The sequence below is a fragment of the Sparus aurata genome, chromosome 23, assembly GCF_900880675.1.
Source record: "Sparus aurata chromosome 23, fSpaAur1.1, whole genome shotgun sequence".
Lineage (NCBI taxonomy): Eukaryota > Metazoa > Chordata > Actinopteri > Spariformes > Sparidae > Sparus > Sparus aurata.
In genome coordinates this window covers 10,469,612-10,494,445 of record NC_044209.1, presented here as the reverse complement: position 1 = coordinate 10,494,445, position 24,834 = coordinate 10,469,612, and the positions used below count along the sequence as shown (strand labels likewise).

General features: G+C 40.4%; 1 protein-coding gene across 2 annotated transcripts in view; it reads left to right on the top strand.

Annotated features, from left to right (window-relative positions):
• LOC115574977 (protein kinase C beta type) overlaps nt 1-24,834 on the top strand; it is a 115,222-nt gene that overhangs the window by 13,023 nt on the left and 77,365 nt on the right. For both annotated transcript variants that reach the window (XM_030406696.1, XM_030406695.1), the window contains exon 3: nt 22,450-22,532. In XM_030406696.1, the coding sequence (XP_030262556.1) occupies nt 22,450-22,532 (83 nt within the window). The remainder of the gene's footprint in view (nt 1-22,449; nt 22,533-24,834) is intronic.

Here is a 24,834-nt window from a genome sequence, read left to right as displayed (position 1 = left end):
TCATGATTTGACATTGGTTCTGTTCTAAACCCTCAGGGTTTGTCAGTGTGGACATTTGAATTGGACCATAGACTCTACTGTCATGCTTGTGGCTCTGTGAGGCATGTAATGCCCGCCAATGTAAAAAAGTCCACAAACGTAATAAAAATCTGCAGCATTTAATGTAATAAACCCACAAATGTAATACATTTTACACAAACGTAATAGCTGCTGCCTACTACAAATGTAACAATTACGTTTACAGGGATTTATTACATTTGTGGGGAGGTGAAAATCTTTATTGTAATAACTTCCCACAAATGTAATTATACAATGAATAATGTTCGTTGTGGTTGCTGTTTGTTTTTTTGCCTATACACCTTCTAATACTACTGACCGTGGGTGCAAAATCCAGAAGCTGCCTCTCCACTCCGCTATCACACAACGGATCAATTGAGTCAAAGTCAGTGTGGGATCATGTTACTACACAGGCTGGATGAGATACACCTCTTTTTTTACATTTTAAATCTCTTCATATTTTTTATTAACTTGTTTTATAAATATATTAGCATTTTTGATCAATAGCTTCCAGGTCATGTGAGCTATTGCCTCAGTATCAGTAAAATCACTAATATTTCATTTTAATGTTTTCAGTTTGGAAGAAATGTAACTTACCCTTTTTTTCATCAACCTGTCTGGAATTATTTTGCGATGGTGACTTTAGAACTTTGTAACTGCAAAATGATGTTCTTCATTAGGCCTAATGTGTTACATCAAAATGAGTTGGAATCAGCAGCAGCCCGTTCCTAGATGTGGTCTTACATGAAGAAAATGAATTTCGGGCTGTTTTGGGTTTTTATGTGTTTCAGAATTAATACAATCTCAGCTTACTATATAGGCAGTAGTCAACATTCAAATGATAAGTTGTAGTTTAGAAATAAGTTTAGTAATGTTAGGTCAAAGGATTTTCCCCTAAACACCTGTTAATTGACAGACGGAATAGAGTTTATTGACAGAGGAGACAGACTGTGGTTGATAGAGGGAGATAGCTAGCTTAAAAAAAATAATCTGTGAGGATAACATCGCCTTACATTTAAATTTAAATTCCAGTTGGCAATAAAAATCTTAAGAAATCTGGATTTATTGCTCATTTGTAAACACAACACTTATCAGTCTATAGGCAAGAATCTAAAGGTTTACTCATTCAATTCAATTCAAATTCGCTTTATTGGCATGAATGCCACAACAACAATAACACCAAGAACCACGAAGAGTACCTAGCACAGTACCATTATACTTGCTGTGTGTGTGTGTGTTTGTGTGTTTTTATGTGTAATGATAATAATAATAATGATAATAATAACTTAATAATAATAACATTGTCACCATTTTTAAAAGTTATCAATTTGTGATGTAAATAAATAACAAAATGCAATCATTAAAGACTCCTTCCAGACATGTTTCAAGGTGTAGCTTATAAATACTTTTCTTTGAATAATAATGTGACTGATATTGTTTTTCACACAGTTAAATTATCTTGTTAAAATCCTTTTTAACTCATTAAAAATTCCAGAATCAAGAAATATGCTAATATGTGGCATCCCAAAAGCTTGAAACTCAAACATTCAAGAAAAATATGAAAGACACATTTTTGAGTGGAGGGTGAAAATCAATAGACTTGGCAGGTAGTGATGCGTTGGTCAGAGAGAGAGAGATGATCCTCATTAACAAGAAGCATTTTTCTCATGCAAAGAAATAAATCTGTTTAAACTAGATATTAATATGCCACAAAACAATTAAAAAAGAGGGGAGGTACATCCGTTGTATGATAGTGGAGCGGAAAGTCAGCAGCTGGATTTTGCACCCATGGTCAGTAGTATTAGTAGGTGTTACAGGCAAACAAACAAACAACAACCACAACGACCATTATTCATTGTATTATTAGATCTGATAATACAGAGGCATCAGAGTGTTTTGAGCTAATTGCTAACAATGACAAACTAGGACTGCAATTAAAGCTCCTGTTGGGTAGATGGTTGATTTTGAATCTCATTCCCAATTTGTCAAAAAACTGACGCTTTCGGATGGCGACCGACCCAACCTGCAGTCCCAGTGTCAGTGTTACGATCTTACCAGCCGGCGCTTTTTCTGATTATGATTATTTTTACAAGTGTAATGTTCCTCATGTTCATGGTCTTTGCTTTCATGCTAATTGGCTATTATAAGCAAGTTTAGCTGATTAAGTTTGCAGGTGTCTGGATGGAAATTTGGGCTTAGTAATGATGCTGCATAGACAGTGGATTCATCCCGAGGGCATCATGACTAGCTGTACTACATTTAAAGGAAATCCTTGGAATAGTTGGCCTTATGATAGACACTAACAGCAATGGTCAAGAAAGTTATGATTGAATTCTATGACGTAAACAACAAACACTTGAAATCTTCCTTAAATAGGAAAGTGCAGCCATGTGAGTCATTTTAAAAGGCACTCGCAATGGACCTACAGTGTTTAGACAATCAACCTACAGTAGTCTCCAGCCTTTATAGTTACCCTCTATCTGTCGGATAGAGGTAACAACTCTTTAGTATTTAAGAGGTGATGTGATGTTACAAGATTTTAGCTCATTAAACCAATGTCCTGTTGGCTGTTGATATTTTTGTGCCACAGTTGTACCAAATGAACAGGTGCTAACTCATTGTGAATCTGTGTCAGTCCCAGAGAGTGCCATCATCTATACTTAACTCTGTCAATAGCTGCCTCCCTACAGCACAGACGGGAAATGGCTCATTGTGCCTGTGGCTGCTGGATTGGTGGCAGCCACCAGCCACTCTGACCGGTGACCCGGCATCATTACAGTTTCTATGAGTAGGGTGTGGACAGTTCTGACAGCAGCACAGGAGCTGTACTTCTGTTTTATTGCTTGAAGTAAACACTTCTTTTATTACTTCTTTACACTGTGAGTTGTGTCAATACTGCACTAGTTAAACAGAATCACTCTGGAAATAATACCCTGGGCTGTCCTCGGTTCGGTGTAAGCCCTGTTTGGACCTGATGTATGAAGCAAGTCAACGACAATGATAGCTGACATGTACAACACTTTGATCTCTGCCATAAGAAATCCAAGCAGAGGAGGAATTTTACTTGGAATCAGCCTGATAACAGAATGTTTATGGATAAACTATAAACTATGTATGTGTGATTTCAATGTTTCCCACAGAATGACCTTGTGCCTGTGGAGGGTGGTGGTGGTGGTGGTGGACGGTGGTATTTGACAAGCTGAGAATGAGCCCGCAAAATCACCCAAGTCACCCAGAAAACACTTTTTATTTTTTTAACATGTAATGTCAGTTTGTCTGTGCAGGAAGCTTTTTAATGAGGCAGCCTATTCAAACTATTAAAACTATTGTGGTAATGAATCACAATGCAACCACTGGAAGGAAGAGCTTACAAGTGAAACACAATAACAGATATCTTTCTGTGTCTGGTCTCTGCAGAGCATGTGCAGATGTCAATAGATGGGAGGTCTAGAGAAAAAAAGATAGGTCCAAGTAAAGTCTATGTGTGGAAAACACTGGAGTTTTATATGGAACTAGATACTGATATTGTTTTTTTTTTTTTTCATTCGAGTCAAACTGTGCCACATTGATTGCGTTTCCATCAACACTTTTACCTCACTGAGTTGAGCCGAGGTGCGCCTGACGAGTAGGGCGAAAGTGACAGGCATTGCGTCTCTGGTTCAGACAAGCTTACGTACGATACTCAACTCGTGTCTGTGCAGTACTTTTGTCGCTTCAGCTGAATCTCTATTTTGCTAGTTGACCACTAATCAATACAAGATCATCATTAGTTAACGACACACCCTCAAGCAGGTAGCCCTGCTGTAATGGAAATACAATATCCCTGTAGCATTGGGCTGACATGTCAAGTCGAACTGTGTCAAGATGAGCGAGCACATGTGTATGGAAGAGCCCCCTTGGTGCTTATTTAGATAACAGGTTTTAGAAAGTACCTTAGCAATGTTGGTAAATATGGTTAATTTCCACTTCCTCAGATATGGTCTTGTGTCTTTACTTTAGCTAAGAAACTAATTGTGATGAGAAGTGGATTTTATTGTGGCATGACTCAGTACAGGTAAGGTTGTTCTTCATGTGGTTCAACTCTCCTAAGGAAAGGTTCATATAACGACGGTTTTGTTGGACGGCTCCTGTACATTACCTTTTCCTCTTGTGATACTGTCCAAACGATGGATGTACTTTGGAACAATATTGCAGTACTGGTACCGACTTTTTATGAAAGACTTTAAACACAAATTAAACAGAGAGTACACACAAAAATAAATGAAATTTGCTGCAGTCTCGGTAAAGACGCCAGAGGTGTGTTTCCAACTCCATTCCGCCCACATTACTCTCACCACAGTAACATCACCGTGCACCCTCTGCTAGTCCAATCTTCAATTATTCACTCTTCCACCACTTGTCTCCTACATGATCACTGTCACGGGACCTTTGTTCTGCTCCGCAATTGTTGTTTGTAATGTAGGTGATCTCTGAGTTGAACCTGAGCAGTTGCAATTTGACCAGATGACTCGATGAGCTACACGTCTAAAATGTGAATCACAGTGTGTAGGTGGGATGACCCACCTGGATTACGAACTGCTGGGGGTGTTGTGGGTTTTAAAATGTACTGTGATATAATTTCTGGGACAAAAGGCCATTCAATTTCTCGCAGGACACAGTTTCACAGACTGAATACTGAAAAGTTTGGAGTAAATGGTTGCGGAGGTGCTGCTCTGTCTTTCCCCGGGCATCTATAGTGGTTCTTCTTCTATTACATAACTACATGAAACATACATGTAGCACTGGAAACAACAGTTCTCTTTCCATCTCAAGGGGAGACACGAGATAGATAGAGCAGAGAGAGATTTTGGCCTATTTTGCTACCATCACATGACTTCTTTCAGACTAGTAGAAATGAAATGTCAAACATTCACATGGAGGTGTTTATTTTAGTTCAGATTTCTGTTTCCCGGGTATGCAAATGAGTGCATAATTCATTTGCATATCAAAACATAAAATATCAAAACATTTGTAATACAAAGATATGGGGGCGTTTCATCTATTGTGAAATATTCACCTATTCATTTTTATTGTCTGAAATACATGGGAATACATGTCTTTAAAGCAAAGTTGTGCAACTAATTGACCTTGAAATAACAGCTTAAAAATCATTTTTAATGGTACAGGTGCACTGGTGCAACCAATTAAACTGGTTGCACGTGACAGATTTTTGTGTGCATATTTTCACATGTAAAATAACTCTTGATTGATTTTCTTAATGTAAGTAAACAACTGGGGGAATTTCACATTGGTATCTATTAGGTACAAAACTTCCTGTGATGTCTCTGCTTAAACTTTGCATATATATCCAAAGGTTGCTGACGTCACTGGTTGACTCAAGGGGGATCAACCCCCCTGCATACATGTGGTGCCCTTTTAATTATTTTCACCCCCGTCCCTTAAACATCCTGAGTCCACCGCTGGCTGACATACACAGCTAGAACAATCAAGTTTTCTGAGGTTTGACAAATGTTGTTGGAGTGTTTGTTTAGAGGAAGTCTTGTCAAAGGCTGTGATAATATCCTGTTTATGCTGATTGTACAGTGTTTTTCAGTACATTTATGATGTACACGCATTCCTGGCAGTGAAAGCCATTTATCTCTGAACATGTGTGTTTCCAGTCTTCACTGTTCAGTGGGGACTCACTGCAAGTTTAGGCTTTCTGTCTGAAGTCTGTTTGTATGCACATCTTCTGATATCAACAGCAAAATCTAGATAGGGGGAAATGGGGTTTTCTGAGTTGCTCCACTTCTCTGTGTGTGTCTAAGTTGTGTGTGTGTGTGTATGATTTGTCTGATGGAGACCAGCTAACTATGTCATTTTTGCTCCCGAGATACTTTAACCCATTCGTCTATGGACGGTAACCTAGCAACAGGGACCCGAACCGGCAGGAGTGCACTGATCCCAGACCTCTTTTTCTGTCTCTTCCCTCCATCTGTATGTCTGTTTCTTTATTTGACTTTCAGCTTTTGCTCTTTCTCATCTGTCATCCGTCCCTTCCTCCTCTCTTTCTCTCTGTCTTCACCTCCAGCAGTCTGTCTCTGTGCCCCGCTCGCCCCTCATTAGTGTGCTATTATTCTGTTCATCACTTTACAAATATAATATTGAGTTAATGCACTGAAGCTAGTAGGAGAGTATATTGTTTGAATATCACCCACCCACGGTATCTTCAGTTTGACATTACCATTAGCTTTCCGCTCCTTCTTCATACTGTGGGTGAACCTCTACGACTGTAATGGTGTTCTTTCCTATCATGCCATCAAAACCCATTTAAAGACACAAGGCAGAATGTTTCTTTATCTGTGAAAGTATTTTTACATTTTGTGTGTTTATATATTTTCTCTGTGTGTGTGTGTGTGTGTGTGTGTGTGTGTGTGTGTGTGTCTGCATATGTAAAGAGGATAACAGGCAGCCAGGCAGTACTGGTCTGTTGCCAAGCATTGAGCGAGTTGTAGTCTGTGCCTTGCCTTGCCCTCACATACACACACACACACACACACTAAACAAAACTTTGCATATTAGAATAATACTGATCACATTTTGTAGCTGCCAGTTAGTTATTATGCTTTTACAGTTGCTGGTTTTTCGTCTTTCTGATACTGTAACACTGATAACTACAAAAGGTCCAAATCATACTGTGTGTTCTGTTTCGTAGCTTCATTATCATGCACGGTCCTTTATATCGGACCAGCTTTGACTCCAACCTGCAACCTTTTGCTGCGCGCCATCCCCCATCTCTTGCCCTTTCTCTGTCTGTCATATCTCCAGCTGTACTGTGGAATAAGAAGGCACAGACAGTCCTCTTCAAAATAATAGTTGTATATAATAGTAATAATAATAGTAATAATAACTCTAATGGCACTGAGTAGAGCACATACCTCCACCGAGGCCCTACAGTGCAATGGGCATGTCAGTCGCCAGATACGGTCAGTCCATTATTCTCTGAGAAATTAAGGAAAGTGTCTGAAAAAACCCTACGTAAGAATGTCAAAGGAAGTGAGAAAATATTCCTGGATGTCTGACTTCCTATCCAGTTCCACACCGTAACCTTATAGGGTCTACTCTGGTCCAAGATCCATCCTCCATCTGAGTTTCATAGACATGGGTTGAGTAGTCTCTGTGGAATCATGGTGACAAACCAACCAACAAACAAACATGACAACACACACAGACTCTGGAAATAATCATCACCTGACAGCTTTCTAAACTCTAATGCAATGGGCATGTTGGCTTGAAATATCACAACAATTGTACAAAAAGAGCATTTATATTTTTGTGTAATTTTCCTTGGGCGTTTATTTTTTCAAAGCAAATACGTTATTTATGAAAAACTGTCTCTACGCAGTCCCAACAACTAACGCCTCAAGAGATAATGGGCTTTGCAGGTGGAAACAGGTCGTCCACTAATTGCTACCCTTGTTCATATGTTGAAGAATCTTTAACAAGGAAGACGCTGAACTGGATGGTTAGGTTCGTGTCTTGTATGGCAGCTCAGTGCCATCGGAGTGTGAGTGTGTGTGAGAAGGAAATTGTAAAGCACTTTGGATAAAAGTGCCCATTTGGAGTCATTAATGCATCATTCATGTTGGGACACAGGATTTTCGAGAAACACCACAATACTTGTTCAGAAGCGCGTCTATATAATGGACATTTTCCCAAAGTGGACTTGGTGTTGAGTTATATTGTTGTTGATAAATGATAATGTAGCACAAAACAACGGTTTACTGTTGACCACCGAGGACAGCCTTAATAATGACATTAATGTACACTTCACAGAAAACACTGAATTTCACATTGCACGTGTCCATGATAATGTGTCCACTCTGAGTATCTTTGCAGATGATTAGCAAATCAGACTGCGCCAACATTTATGTTTCAAATCTCCATGTACAAGCAGAGATGTTCGCAACTTGACAACCTGTATTTAGTTCATTATTTGGTATTCAAACCTGTTAGTCTCATCGGCTCTCTTGTTGATATCTGCAGCTCTTCACTCTCACCCCTCTGTCCTCTCTCTCCCACTCTCTCTCCCTCATCCTCTTCATACCACACTTCTCACTCTCTCTGAATTAATGAGTAAATCGACAGGTTAGATGAAACTGCATGCTGAGGATGATGACTTTACTCTTCGGCAAAATGTTTAAAAAAAAAAAACCACAGAACTGTACCGATTTAAGGAACTCGAGCATTCTATTTTCTCGAACTATCCTTTCCTCAGTTATATTTTTCTTGCCGTCTGGACCAAAAACAGCAGGTATTGTTTGCGGGGGAGTTAAGAAAGAGAGTGAGAGAGAGGTGGGCCGGCAGGAGAGAAGTTGATGTACAGTACAGGAGATTACAGGGTTCTGTGTGTGTGTGTGTGTGTGTGTGTGTGTGTGTGTGTGTGTGTGTGTGTGAGTGTGTGTGTGTGTGTGAGTGTGTGTGTGTGTGTGTGTGTGTGTGTGTGTTTCGGCTGGACATATTCTGAAGTTGCCAGTCCAGGTCATGATGCGGAGGTAGATGTACTTCTGCTATGAGAGGAAACTAAGTGCCCTCAATACACACAAACAGAAGCACAGATAGTGAAGAGACAGCTGCTGTTGGTGCAAGAATTAACAATGTAAATGTCTTTCTATTTACAAAAAGTGTTGCTTTTCAGCCTCAGTATTTCTCCCTATTCTGAATAATGCAGTCTCTTTATAGGTAGGGCTTCATATTGAATCTCAGTAGACCAAAATTTGCCGAAATACGTTAAGTAGCAAAACTAAAAAATGACTCATTCTGCTCTAAAATGGCCATTGTTGGTGTTTTATTATGTATGATGATTGTGGATTATTATTAGTGCTGTATTATTGTGCATGTTGCATTTTTTCTGCTGTAGATGTTAATGGATGAGCTTATTTTAATTTAAATTTTTTTAATCTACAGCAATGAATCATTTTCTATTAAGATCAACACCTGTTAGTAGCGTCGTTGTCTTGTGAGTCCACCTTTTTTCAGTTTTGCGACAATGTGTGTTTCATCTGATGTAAACATTTTTAAAATAGATAAAGTAGGGGTTGAGAAAATCCTCAGCCCCTACTTTATCTATTTAAAAACATTTTTTAGAAGAACACTTTAGAGATTATATATGAAAAATTAGAGGATATGAAAAATTGTGATAGAACAGTAACTAGTAACAAAAGCTGCAATGCTATATCTGCTTCTGAGATGTAATGGGGTAGACATATCTACATCTTTTGGTACGTTCCACTACTGCATTAATGTCATCTAGAGCTGAAACAATTTATCAGTTAGTCCATTAAAAAGTGATCAGCAACAGACTTATTCCAATATCTGTGTTTATGATTGTTGGTAGGACAAGACAAGACAATTAAAGAGATCACCTTGAGCTCTCAGAATTGTTACATCCATTTTTTTCTTTCTTGCTTTAAATTATAATTAAACCAGTTAGCAGCGTGACTCCATGGATGGAGTTATGAGAGATGAAATGAGACAAATGAGGAAGTGATCAAGAGAGAAGGGATCCTGAATTTAAAATGACAGAATATGAGACAGATGAATGACTCAGATGGAAGGGTAAAGGCAGAGGGACTCGGGCTCTGACGGACAGGGAACGGAGAGAAGGAGATGGAGTGAATGAAAGACGGTTGAGAGGGATGCAGTGAATGGGAGAGAGATGGAGTGAATGAGAGAGGATAAGGGTGGAGGTGTAAGCTGGACCACGTAAAATCGTCTTGTGCCAGGACTCTCTTGCAGCGCTGGCACGGAGCTGAAACTGAAATCGAACACAGCGAGAAGCCAGCCAGACTGTAGTGTCTCCTGGTTTTTTTGTTTTTTTTTTGTGTAATTGCATGTAGGATAGACGCTATTGAAAGGGACAACCCCACTCACTGATGATCACAGGTGTCACAGACAAACAGGTCTGTGTAACACTATATGAGGTTACTGCAACCTCTTATCCATGTGTGATCAATCACTAATCACCATCCATACGGCACTTTCAGCAGATTCAGTTGTCAGTTAGCTTTTAGGCTAGCTAGCAAGAAGGAATATAGATGCTGTTTTACAATCACTGTGCTAACAATATCTAAAACAGCTGTCAGTTGTGTGATAATTACTTACATGTATTAAATGTAAAATCACATCGCTGTGTTGAATGGGATTTCCCACTGTTCCAAAAGCCCATTGTGCTGAAACCCCAGTAGTCCATGATATGTGGAACCTTCAGTTTGGACCTAAATTCAAGTTGTTTGACAGCCTGTTCTCTGCCATGCTCACTACCTCGAAGGCCTGTTGTTCCGCAAATAGACACTCTTTTTTTTTGCACTTAATATCTGAGTGTCAGGTAGGGTTAGGGTATGTTGTTCGCTTCAAGGCCAGATGAATCGTCTTTTAATGGCAAAACCTTTCTGATTTAGTCTCTGACCTTACAAGTGCAGGAAAGGTTCTTCATAGGCCTTTGGAGCAATTGGCACTGTTCTGGATAATGAGCTGTTGGACAAATGGGCTTTCAGTCCAATGTGATATTTTTTGTACTATTGGAGTTCTGAATAATGTGCTTAGCGATGATGCTAATGACAGAGGTGTGGGTCACCAAGTATACCTAACAGAGGTAACTGAGAAGGATAAAACATTTCTGTGCCTTTTCATTGGAAATACAGTCATTTTTGACCCATTTATGGGAACGTTTGGCCAATGAAAGAATAATAAAATAAAGGTGTATCTTCAGAAAAAAGTAAACAAGGTACAATACCAATATGGAGTTTGAATGGAGCATATCAAGAACAAGATTTTTGATGAATATCTGAAATATGACTTGGCTGACAAGTTTTTGCCACAAATTACACTTTTTCATTTTTTTTTTTTTTCCTTCCTCCTGTTTTATACATGTTCTTGTGCATGTAAAATATCTTGAAAGTAAAAAAAGGTCAAAGTCCACAGCAACACAGCTGCTCTGGGTCAGGCATGTGTGAGCTGACCAATCACAGGAGACTGGGTGTTCAGGAGGGGGGCCTTAAAGAAACAGGAGCTAAATTGAGTGTTGTGGACAAAGTGAGAATCCAGTGCTGCTGACAAAAATTATGTATTTTCTGAGCATTAGATAATGTACACCTATTCTAGTAGTAATCCAAAATAAAATTATGACCCTGAAAATGAGCATAATATGTCTCCTCTAAGAAAACAGCTTAGGTCAGCATCTAGGCTTCGATAAGTCCACAGATGAACATGCTGCATATGAGCTCTCAGACACCAGTCGCGTGCAAAAAAACACTTTCACAGCTTGTCTTGGAGGAGGGAAATGAAATGACCAAGCGTCTCTCTGCTCTGCTCCGGGTGATTCTGAAATTAAAAACACAGCAAGGCCACTTAAAGAACAGATGGACTCTGCTCTCAGTCAAAAAAAAATGAAAAAAATAATCTAAAAACCCTACAAAGAGGATGGGAGAATGAATAGCATTTCTCAACCCCAGCCCGCGCAATAATCCAGCATGACGGATCTTTTGAAAAACCTCGACATCAAAGAAGCGTGATTTGAAAAGGCTTCTTTGGTGAAAGCGTAATTGATTGTTTTGTTTTGTTTACACTGGTTGCTACTTGTCTCACGCCAACCGGAGGTCATAGTTTACCTGCCAAGCTAAATCCTCTGTGTTTTTCCCATGAAGAAGACACACGGTAACAACATGAAAAATTATAGATATAGAGCTGGAGGAGGAGAAGAAGATGAGGAAGAAGAGAGGATGGATTGATGGAAGGGAGAGAGAGAAAGAGGAGGAGTGATATGGGTGTGCTGAATCACTCTGACCCTTCTCCCTGCTTCACCAGCAGCATCGTGGGTATTTATACATCGGCGTAGGCTGCTCAGCCCCCTTATATAAGCCCTTACACACACATACACACACAACGGGAAGGTGCCCAAGGTGAATGGTGTGTTTTGTTCACATTATTGACTTTCTTCCTCTTGCTTTCTCTCCTTTCTCATTTCGCTCTCCTTCTTGTCTTCCTCCTGTTGCATCAAGCTTCTTCTTTGAGTCTTTCACCCCCACTCATCAGGATGTTTCCTCTTCAGCGAGACCGTAGGAAGAGCAAGAAACAGGAGCAGCAGTCTGGCTCGCACACACCTCTCTCCACGCTGTTTAAACAGCGTGCCAGGTCTGCCAGGCCGCGGTCACGGAGATGATCCGACGGAGATGTTTTGCAGTCAAGTCAGCGGGCCCAGGCAGTCAGTCAGTCAGTCAGTCAATACAGCAGCAAATGTGAAAATCTGATTGTCATCTATTCTCTCAATTAGCAAGCGAAAAGCTCATCATGCCAGTCAGAAAAAGATGGGCTATGATCTCAGTGGAGAGTGTGGCACAGCACAGCAGCGCGAACTGTCCTGATTTTCCAACACATTGTCTTTTGTGTCATGTGGAAATCAAAGAGCCTCCCACATCATTCAGATCCCATTTGGGAGAATTATGGCTTTTCAGTAAATGATAAAAAAGGTTTGACAATTGGCCAGATGAAGATGTTACATCAAACATGTGAACTGAGGATGTGACAGCATCATTTTAAAGTCCCCCCTCCGGCCAGAAATGTGCTTTTCATCCTGTTCCTGTAGTTGAATGTTTGAGCTTCACTGTGTAGAGCGATGTTTGGCTGTTTTTTACATTGAGTGCTGAAAGTGTAAATTTTTCTCAGTGCTCATTGCAAATCTGACTTCAAAAGGCGGGACTATGAGCATTATTTGTGACATCACAAATAGTTTGGGAGCCAGTCGTGGTCCAATATTCAGCATACACAAGTGTGAACTAGAAACCTTGTAGCCTCCACTTCACTGACCACTCTACACTGACAATTGACTTTACAGTGAAGAAGGAGTCATCTTGTGTCCATCAGTTAAACAACAGTTAAAAATATATATGCATTTAATATATTCTGGAATTTTTAATGAGGAAATGGGAGGTGTCATTGTAAGGATTTTAATGTGGAAATTATACTGTTTTCTGCACTTAAGACACACATCAGATAATTCTTTGCATTCTCTGTGTGTTCATCCACGTGTTTTTTAGTGCTCGTTTTTGAAAAAACTGAGGAAGTGCAATGGACAAAGTGCAGTGGAAACAGACTAAAGGTCCAGTTGAGAGATGAAAGATGGCAGCAGATGAAACATCAGTAGTGTTGAGCGATGAGGAGACAGTAACATTCCTCAAATTAGTGCTTAAAACAAGCATAGATGCATTGTCGATTACATTTTCCACTTCATTTTCCACCATTAGAAGTTTGGCTCTTTTGATTACATCATCATGCTGCACCCTCTTCTACTGCTGTGGCTTGATTGCATCCAACTTAAGGATTATCCCCCAGCTGGTTAATTTCAAGCAGTCTTTGGCAACAACAAACGCTGTGTTAAATGCTGCTGTTGCTGTTATTTGTGGACAGTGATAGAGAACACAGGATCTAATTTTAATACCTGCTTTTCTTGTGACTAAATTACGTAGTGCTGCTTTAATTGTCCACCACAATGCATGCGCACTAGCTTGCCTCGCGTTTCTGTTTCTCTCTCCTTTGTTTACTCTCCACCAGCAACATTTTTCGCTCCCTTCGTCAGCAGTAAGTTTTATGAAGTCAAACACAAAAACACAGCTCCAGTTTAGGGCTTTGTCACCTGGGCAGGTGAGCGGCGTGTGGGGGGAAGCTTGTTGACTACGTAGCTGACAAGGACCGAATGACACAGCAAAAAAAACTGTTGCGCTCACAAGTTTGTACAAAAAAAACGGCAGAAGTAGGCCTGCATTAAATAAGAGAGGTTACATCACAATCAGTGTGTTTACAGGAGGGATGTTATGCCAGAGAGCATCTCTCTCTCTCTCTCTCTCTCTCTCTCTCTCTCTCATTCTCTCTCTCTCAAGCATGTGAGATAGGCAGTAGATGGGAGAGTGAGGACAGATTGTCCACTAGTTTATCGATTGCGTATGGCGTCATTCTCTCAGACTGATAAAAGAATGTAAAGGTATGAAATAGATTGCCAAATAGTGTTTCCCACACATATATTTCACGGGTAAAATAAATGTTTGAGAAACACTGTAGGGAAAACTGTATGTCTGTATTTATGTCAGTGATATACTATAGACTAAATCACCATGACGTTAAGCTAACAAACTGTCACTTTTGGGTAGACAACAGGCGGTGAATTTGCATTGCAGGGATATGTGAAACTGGCAAACTCGTTTTCATATTCAGCCGTAACTGTAACGTTTCAACATATGTTGGTCAACAGGTTGGTCCGCGCTTCTGCTGTGCTAATTTTATGTACAGTGTTGCTTTGCTAGTGTTGATAACACAAATCTACCCACCAGTCAGAACTGCCAACTTTTAGTTTTGGGTAAACCCAAGCTTACATTTTCTTCAGTCTGTGGCCCGACAGTTAAATGAGGTCTCCAACCTTACATTCATTACGAAAGTGTTGTTAATGATGAAATATGAGAAAGGAAAATCGTATGTAAGCTATGTGACGCAGGGGTTTTCTACATGGATCATAATGTAAAAGAAACATTGAGTTCTGTAGGGGCTCTACTACTACAGCTAAATACCAATAAATGTGACTTACGAGGGAGCTTCGTCACGCCATGTGTCGTAGCATTGAACCTGGCCACTGAATCCGACAGCGTCTAAATCTGGGACATTACCGTACAGCGTGTCACTATGTCTCGCAACTGCACACATACACACGCACACACATTGGCAGCTCATTAGAGGAAAATGGTGTGTACAACATCAGTGTTCTGCCAGCATTTTATACACAGAATATACTGGATGAGACTGTGGTGGGGGGGGCAAGGAATGAAAGGGAAGGGGAGGTGAAAAGAAGTAAATTAAAGAAAGAGCTCTCAAAATAGTGCACAGCATTTAAAAAGATCATTTCATTAATCCAAAACCGTGAAGATTCAGTGTGTATAGGAGCTAGTATTTGATATACCGGTGACATTTTGCATATTTTCAAAATTCTGAGTAAACCGTTGCCTTTTGAGGAAAGTCAAAACAAACAGTAAATGTTAACTCTAATAGTGTGAAAGGAAAATAACTGTGACTTGTTTCGGTGGAGAGTAAACAAAAGATTTATTCTCACACCAACTGTGAGATGATGCACTCTTATTGAAATGGAAGCGATTGTTTGAGCTTTTATTCTTCACACTCTATTGATACACAGAGAGCTGGATGGGAGGATAATATTGATGGAAAACCAGCCGTTGCATAACAATGTCATATGACTGTCGGGGAGGGATCGGGGCAATGGGGGACACTTTGTGGAGCTGGAGCTGAGGAAATCAGGTTTCATGTGGGAGTCAGTGTGTGTGTGTGTGTGTGTGTGAGAGAGAGAGCGAGAGAGGGTGGAGTTGTACTGATGGTGTGCAGGCCACAGTGTAACTGCTCCTCTGCACAGAACAAGAATAACAAACTGACTTGTTGTTTATTGTCAATCAATAAGATAAGACACTCGTGGTTAAACTGTATCATTTAAAAACCAATATCACATTTTTATGCCTCCGTGGTGTCTGCAGTGTTGACATGTCCGCCCATCCTATTCTCCTGAACGTGATATCTAAAAAAATTCCCATACGAAATTTCTTCTAATTTGGTACAAATGTCTGCTGAGAATTGAGGATGAACTCATTAGAATTAAAGGTCAAAATCACTATGACCTCACAAAACACCTTCTTGGCTATAATTCAGGTATTCACATGATAAGTATGATAAAATTTGACATACCAATGTAAAATAGGAGAAAAAAAAATAAGTTATGATATTCAAAGGGTCAGAGGTTAAATGCACTGTGACATCCATTATTCTGGAAAAAATGTTTTGACCGTTAGTCAATGCTACAGCTCGGGAACAGCAGCTTGACTGGTGCGCGGAGGCCTACAACTGCGAGGCAATGATTCTAGTTCCGGCTTAGATCAGTTAATTTTATGTACCAGGGCCGCAACTAAAGCTTGTCTTCATTATAGATAAATCTGATGATTATTTTCTTGATGAGAAAATAGTGAAAAAATGCTCGTTATGATTTCCCAAAGCCCGAGGTGGTGTCTACAAATCCCTCGCTTTATCCGACAATCAGTCCAAGACAAAAATAGTCGGCTCACTATCTACTGTGCGTTACACAGAAAGCAGCAAATCCTCACTTATCCGAGCTGAGAACCAGGCTTTTTTAACTTAAAATAAGAAATTACTAACCAGTTATCAAAATAGTTTACAATGGAGTATCGTTCAGGTGTCTAGTTGTCGTTTCAGCTCTTTCACGCAGTATAAGTTCCCTGCAGTTTCATTATTATTGTACATATAGGCACCTTAAACGTAAAGCAGGGAGAGTGACTGTACATGCACTGACATGCTCTTTCCTTGGAAAACGGCTCTTGGTAATCATCGCCTTAGGGACAACATGAGAACATGTCAACACTTGCAGCAATGCAAGTCCCAAAATTGCAGCGAGAGAGAGATGGTGCATGGAGAGGTGCAGTGACGAGTGACGAGGTGAAGCGAGATTTATCGGCAGGAACAACATGAACACAAAAGCACGTGTCAGGCAGGTCAAAACTTTGATTGCGCGGCAGCCTAATTGATCCTCGCCAGTCTAACTAAACCTGCTTATGTGCTCAAGTGTAACATAATGCTCAGCCAGGGTTACAGGTAGAATCTACAGGTGCACTACATGGCTGCTTACTTCTGCGGTAACATGAGCCCCGATCACAGCCACGACAATGCAACAGACCGATGACAGAGGGAGAGATAAAGACGAGAGAAGAGAAAAGCAAAGTGACAAGTGCACAGAAAGAGAAATGACAAAAGAGAGAAAGATGTGGAGAAGCTGTGACCGCGCTGTTTGTGAGTGCGCGTGTGTGCGCCTGTTTTCCATGGATATTTAATGTATACGATAAATAATGAAGGCACGTAGGCAGGGTGCCAGCTCCACCACAGTCAGACTTAGACCAACACATGGAGGGCACCAAGAGGGCAGCAGCAGCAGCGGCGGAGGAGGAGGAGGAGAAAGGAGGAGGGGAGCTTTTGTGAGAAAACATTTACAGTAACTGGAGAGACACCAGTTTGATTCATGCTACATTCAGAACCAGACACCAGTTGTTGGATGCTAGCAGAATGAATCGATGCATCCATGAACTGAGATGCAGAAAATAACTGTTGAACTCATTACGAAATGTATTATTGAGTGGCAAATGAGGCCGCGGTGTGTGGGAAAAGCTTCAGGAAGGATCTACCATAGCTCTCAGGCTCAGCAGCCACGCAGGGAAGCTTATGAGACACAATGGGAAGAACATGAAGCGAGAAGGCATATGCATATGTGATAAAAGTAGTATTAAGCCTCAATCAAAAAGACCTGTATACACACTTTAATGTGTAGAATTTGCAGCGTCGTAGAAAAATGCATGCAAAGGCACTAAATAAATTCAAATTGAACTGTGTTATACTGTGGTATGTTAAACACTTATATCACCTCTTTCCTGTCCAGAACTTTTACTTTTTGCTACAGTAAACTGTAGTTTACTGATAATACTGTTGCAATCTCAAAATGAAAATTCCAGCTAGACTGTAGCGTGACTTGAAATAGCCTCTGAATTTCTCTATTTGCACCATAAAGAAACAATTTTGCATTGAAAAACAGCTCTTTTTTTTTGGCACGAGCTCCTCATCTGCCCCACTGCTCCCCATAACTCGAGCTGCATGATTTTTATGACACGCTGATCTGCATTTAAATGAGGGCTTAGAAGTTTGGAAACAGAAGTAAGAGGTTATTAAATACCGTGATCTCTGCAATTCATCTGGAAAGTATCGTTTATGCCTTCACAATCCAAAAATTGTAAGATCGCCCACCCCTATTTTGAATGCAGGACTTTTCTCTCATGATGGAGTAAACTGTATTGAATTGAGGGGTCTGAATACGTCTTCCATCACTGTTTTTGATGAGACACAGAATCCGTGGAGTGAGTTATGAATTGTGCAACAGCTACAAAGAATACAACACAATTATCTTGTGTCGCGGCCAATTGATGGCTATTGTGGCTTGAATTGATATAAGTGTAGGAGTGCAGGAATCCTCCCTGTCTTCGCTGAAAAATTGTTTGGGAAATGGCTGAGACAACCCGTTTTTACTGAGACAGAAAACTACTCTGAGCTTTTCAGCATGGTCGAGTGTCTGCCTTGGGCGTTCCGGACGCCCTACGATCTCCGTTTTTAGACATTTTTCTTCAGTCCTCTGTAAGCGTGATGACTTGGTCCAGCTGTGAGAGATTAGGCTAAGCCACCTGCCTTTTTTAAATGGTCAATTGTACATAGTGTCCACTGAAGGGCTGTGTAAATGGAGCAGGGAGGTAATTATCGAGGTGGACGGAGTCAGAGTGGATGAAAAGTTGGGAGTTACAGGGAGAAATGGAGGGCACTCTTCATTTCTGGCACAGTGTATTTTTGTAAGGAGGTATTATTTGGTTTTAGCCCAAGGGTCATATCACTGGATAGTGTACAGGTCTATTTTCGTGACAGGTGTGTGTGTGTGTGTGTGTGTGTGCGCGCACGTGCGTGTGTGTGTGTGTGCTTTGGTTAGTGATTTGGCAGTTGCAATACTCGAAAAGAGCAGTTGCCTTGAAGCAATATGTGCATGCGGCTCTCACCATTTCTATCTCTACCTCCATCCTTCACCCTCACTCTGTGTATTCAATCTGCAATATCGTTGAATGAGTGGGTGGACTCTCTCTGTGTGTGTGTGTGTGTGTGTGTGTGTGTTTGTGTGTGTGGTATCATCTCAGTGAGTGGGCGGTGTGACCAAAAAGAGGATATTGCGTGGGAGTGAAGCACCATTGAGGTGCACATGATTTGTGTGTGTGCGTTTGTGTTGGAGTGAGAGTCTTTGTATTAATTATAACCTCTCTGATCAGCGCGAGTTCGACAGTGGAATAGAATTAGACCGATACGATCGACGAGCTGGCTTTCCAAATATGCAAATGAGTCAGTAGAGTCCGCTGACAGTGAACAACACTGATCTGATCGCTGACAATGACAGAGAAAAATCAGTGTATCGTTACCAGAAGTGCAATTGCCAAATTCATGCTTTCATGCTGACCATACTATCTTTACCGCGATTATTTGACCTACTATTAATTAGTAGTAGAATGTTTGGAAGCCCATCTCTGCCAATGTACTGAAATACAAAAGACCCTGTAAGTCATTATATATGAGAAACTTATTTAACAATCTCAAAATTATGAGAAACTTTCTCAACATAATGACTTAGTTTGGAGAATTTGGAGATGCATTTTCACTATGACACAAACTACACTGTAAGCATCCTGTTGATAAACAAGCTCGATGACCTGCAGAGAATTTTTACTTGAATAAAGGTAAGAATACTAGAATGTAAAAATACAATAAATAGACTTCATGCCACATTTCCCTAAAAAAATGATACAAAGTAGAAGTATAAAGTGGATGTGGTTGAGATGTAGACATGATGTCAAACACTAAAGAACAGTGACGCGACCTAAAAGGCGGCTTTGTGTCCAAATTGTTTTAGAGGTTGCAGAATTATTTTAAGTGCACATTAAATTTTGCATGTCAGAAAGTCTGCGGGCACTTTGACACTTTTCAGTAGAAAATGAGCAACGAGTAGCGTTCTGCATTTTGACATTCAGCTAGGATGACATGAAAATAGCCTGTTTATTTTTAACATTTCCTGTCAGTAGCTCTAATGCAACTTTCACTCTTCTCTAGTGCCGCAACTTATGGTTTCATTATTGATCATTTATCAATCAAACAGTTTATTTTGCAGCTTAATCAATATTTGGTCAAAAAGATCCAGAGATATTAATTTTACTGTCACATTAAAACAACGAAAAGCACCAAATCTTGACGAAAGTGAAGCTGGAACCAGAGAATTTTTTATTATTTTTATTTTTTTATCTTGGGAAATAACTTTAATTACTAATCAAAGTTGCTGATTGTGTTTCTCTTGATCATCTTATCACTGAATGTAACTTGACTCTCCTTTAATGGAGGTACAAGCTGTTTTTTTTATTTTTTATTCATAAGCCAACAAAATCAGATGATTCAAATTTGCGTTGTTAGTTTAAGTTGTGGCTCTATAATGTCTTTCAGCTGGTATCGTCACAATCTCTGTCGTTGACTACGTTTACAGCGCTCCTCTGTACCTCTCACTCAGACGTACACACTGTGCAAATATACTCTGGGGCACAATCATAAGGACTGTGCATGTGTATGTGTGATTGTGAGATATTTATAGCCTTCCTGTTCGTCTTGCCTGTCAGTGGAGCTGACATTGATCGGGTTGGAGATGACAGGTTCTAAGCGATGAAGCTTTTCGCATGTTTCTGCACCGCTGATCGTTACCGACCTGAAAAGTGGAGCCATGTTCTGCTTTTCCTCTCATTTAGATTCTGATTGTACAGGCTTTCTGTTGATCCTTCATGTGTGTTTATGTGTGTGTTGAGCTTCAAGACAAACATGTGCCTTGTGAATTGGGCATTGTAAATATAGATTATTCAATTCTGCCGACAGCCAACTTTGTCAACAAGGGAAATTCTGTTAATGAGGAGATATAAATAAGAGGTTACATTTTACATTACATGTAGACGTTAAGAAGGCGCTCTCATCCGGAGTAGCTGACAGTGAGTCAACAGTGCGGGAGTGACAAAAAGAGTATGTGGGTGTTGAGACAGAAGCACAGCATCCCTCTGTACATTTATCACCACTTACGCTTTTTTGTAGGTTAAGTGAGGGGCTGCCTCTAACGGCAAGATAACCGAGCTTTCCTCAGGCCTCCCGTTCAGAATCAAATCAAATTTAGTCTGAACTTAACGAAAACAATGGTGTCAATTTAGACTTGTACTTTGATGTTTTGAAAGCTAAGCCTAGTCAGCTATGATCACGAGGAGGTCTCTTATTTTGTGACTCACTCACATCAGGTACAGATAACTTATTAACTTGTGTCATACTGACAAAGGTCCCATATTGTGGAAAGTGAGATTCCATGTAATTTTGTATTTTAAAGCAGGTTTACATACTGTTTGTATTCTACAGAAGAATGCAAACGGCATGTTTTCAGAAACTGTTAGGACGTCTGTATGGATGTGATGTCACTACTGTGCAGTCACCGCCCCCCAGCATAGCCAAGGTTATCAAACACTGTCAGAGCAGAGGCAGAAACATGGTGGGGGGTGCCTGCTCAGGCCTGTGAGAGCTGACCAATCAGAGGAGACTTGGCTCTTCAGAGCATTCAGACAGACGCTGAATGGAGAAACTGCAGCATTAAGAAATGAAAACACTTCCTAGTAGACACCCAAAATAAACAGGCATAAAATGGGTCCTCTACTGTTGTAAAAATAAATAGTTGTTCTCACTTGTACATATATTTTAAAAACATTGATTGAGAAAGACGGTGGCTCTGTAAATGTTAGCACCAGGACAGCGTTGGCAGATGTTAGCAAATAACTCACCATGACTGTGGTATGACAGCGCAGGGTTTTGGCCACTAAAACACACAGCGAAAACATTAAGGCTGCAGTGGAAGCAATCATTTTTTAAAATAATGAATCAATTCCTGAAATACTGTGAACACATGGACACACTTGGCAAATGTAAAGAAAAGGGTTCCCACAGGTCTTTGAAATCCTTCCTAATTTGTGAATTTAAAGGAGACCCGTGATGCTTTTTCATTTTAATCCTTCCTTTCACTGTTTTATATCGGTTCTTGTGCATGTAAAAGGTTTTGTAAGCTGAAAAAGGTCAAAGTCAGCACCGAAAGAATCCCTCTCTCCCACAGAAAACACTGCTCCTGAAATGCCTCATCATTAGCCCCGCCTTTAATTCTGTGACTTCATTACATCACACTACATCAGAGTCATAGATTTGCATAATGTAGGCCTACCTTGTTTAGCTCGTTCTAATGAAGTTGCTCCTTTGTTGCTAGATGGAGTATTTCAGAGACAGAGAGAGAAACACAGTATGGACCTGAAAATGAGCAGAATATGTCTCCTTCAAGTGAAAGGCAATAAAAACGGACACAAATAGACACAGTTCATTGAAAGACCTTTAAGTAATATATTTTGTGTGGTAGAAAAGTTCTTGGGATATGTTATATATATCCTCATTATGAAAATTATCTGTGTTGTAACAGTTATTAACCTTAATCCGTGTCTCAAACTATGCCACGTTGCATCACGGAATCTGAGGGAACTGGGCCTGTACTGTCATTAAAAGGCCCTTTTTTAGTTTCCTAGATTGCAGAATAACACAATGTTTTGAGTGGGCACAGAATGTGTTGTGTCTATACCAAGGCCAACGTTTAATGTTCTTCCTTTCTCTCCACAGTGTGTTGTTTCGTGGTCCACAAACGTTGCCATGAGTTCGTCACGTTCTCCTGTCCGGGTGCCGATAAAGGACCTGCTTCAGATGTGAGTACAAAATAAATGAATCCCTTTTATGATCACGTGCCTGCGTACGGTACGAGTAGCGAAAGACAGGTGGAAGACGGAAAGACACTTCACAGACATGAGCTCCCATCGCCCGTCAACACCAGTGTTACAGTTGAGCTGCCTCCATCTTTTTTCTCTCCTCTCGTTCTCCCGTCTTGACAGTTCTACTGTACGGTCACACGCTCTCACACAGGGATCTCTCTGCTGTTTACATTTGATAGACTCAATACCGCAGGAGTTAAATATAGACACGTAACGTTCGAGCCGATATTGGCCACCCAGCAGCTGTGGCACGATGGGAAATGTCAACTTCAGATGTAAGATTCCTTCAACTGTGAAAGGGATGAAGATGCTGTTCATGATGGGGAATAAGAGGAGATTTTTAGAAGTCTTCTGCACTTTGATAGTATTCTCTTTTACTCTATCATTGTCAAATTAAGTGGAGTAGATTTAATGGTGTAATTATTGTAAACAAAAGAGACTGTGGCTGAGATGATGAGAGATAATATGAAGGTGTTTAGTTCCTCGGTCAAAGGCTTTCTCTTGCTGTGAATCACATAGATGCCATGAACTATTCTGCATAATTTTTGCATACTTTTTTAATTGTTCTAACATTAATTTACATAAATCCTTTGCAAAGGTATAGAGCGACAGAAATGAAGGAAACATAACATTAAATATACAACAAATCATGTTAAAGCAGCCGTAATCAACGTTTTTATGTTACCAATGGCACCCACAGAGAATTACCTTCTGACTCTGCAGTTCCTCTCAGTTCCGTCGAGCACAACTTTACTGTTTTGTTTCCCCTCTCATCAGGATCGTTTTCAGCAGCAGGCAATTAAAAAGGTTCTGATCACCCCACTGTGCACTACCTGCCCAGCACCAAGCAGCAGACAGACAAAGTCAGCGACCAGATGGTGAACACGGTCGAGCATTTAGCGGAAAGAATCAGATGTCTCCCTCAGGAGTTTGTGGAGGCAAAAACGGAGCTAAAATACAGGGATTATTTGGACTTATCTTCACCAGTTCACCAGAACCAATACTCCAAATGAATGCTTATGTTGCTCCAAATCTGCAACATGGTCTCACTTCCTGCTGTACAGCAGCTCCGTCAGTAGCCTATCCTTTGCAGGATCACAAGGGGCTGGAGTCAATTTTGGCTGACATTGGGCAAATGGTGAAGAACGCAGGTCGAATACCAAATGGGATTTTTAGCATCACACCTGAATTATTAATCCAAAGCATTGGTATTTGGTGATCTGGGAATGAGATTTAGGAATCAACTCTTTCTCCAAAATTACTTTAAAAGTTACATAGTGTAGCTTTGATGACGTTTCAACTTTGGTCTTGACTTGCTTTTGGGTAACTACAGCATCATGGTGTGAAGCGTACGGCGACTAAACCAGCTGCCATAAGCACCTGACAGTGGAGGTCATCTCCGTGGATCTTTGCTGCAGGAGTGAAGATAATTCAACTTTCTAATCCCAAAAAGTAAAAAACTAATCTCTGAGCTCTACTCCTGTCAGTAAACGTCTCTTTAGCCGGCTCTGAGCACCGCAATGAGTCAATCGATGCCTCCCCGCTCCACCAAGCCCTCCAAAAACATCCAGTGTTTTTTCTTTCGTTTTCCATAGAGAGCCTCCTAGCGATAGAAGTTGCACATTGTACGTTTGTCTGAGACAGAACTTTGTTGTAGAGGAAACTTTCAATCTCAACTTTACAGAATATTGGCAAACCTGTGTTTTTTTAAAGCAGCCCAAATGGTTCTCTAGCTGCGGTCTGAATTCACCCTGTTTACAAGGTTTAATCTCCTGAATGACTTGCTCCGCTTATCGCTTTCTTCTCAACGCCACTCAACGCCATCATAAAAACACCCTGTGGTTACGTGTTCCACTGCAACGTATTAAACATATCAGAGTTCACATCAGTCTACATCAGATGAAACAAACATGTATCCCCTATGCGCCATTTCACCCACATACCGAACGCAGCACTGTTTGAGGTTATGTTATTAATTCTCTGAACATTGTCTTCACTTCTCATCTGCCGTAACAGGAAGTGTCTTTAAGTGGTACTTCAATCATAATCTCCTCCACTTTTCTCAAGGAGCCGAGAAAGAGTCTTTTCTCTGATTTATATTGTTAAAATGAAAAGCCATTCTCTAATTTGTCACATCAAGCGGGCAAAAATCTGTTGCCTTCTCTTCTCCTAAGAGCACTCTCGGGATGCCAACTCCATCCTCTCGAAAAAACCCAGGGGTCTTCAAGTTCCTCAGCCT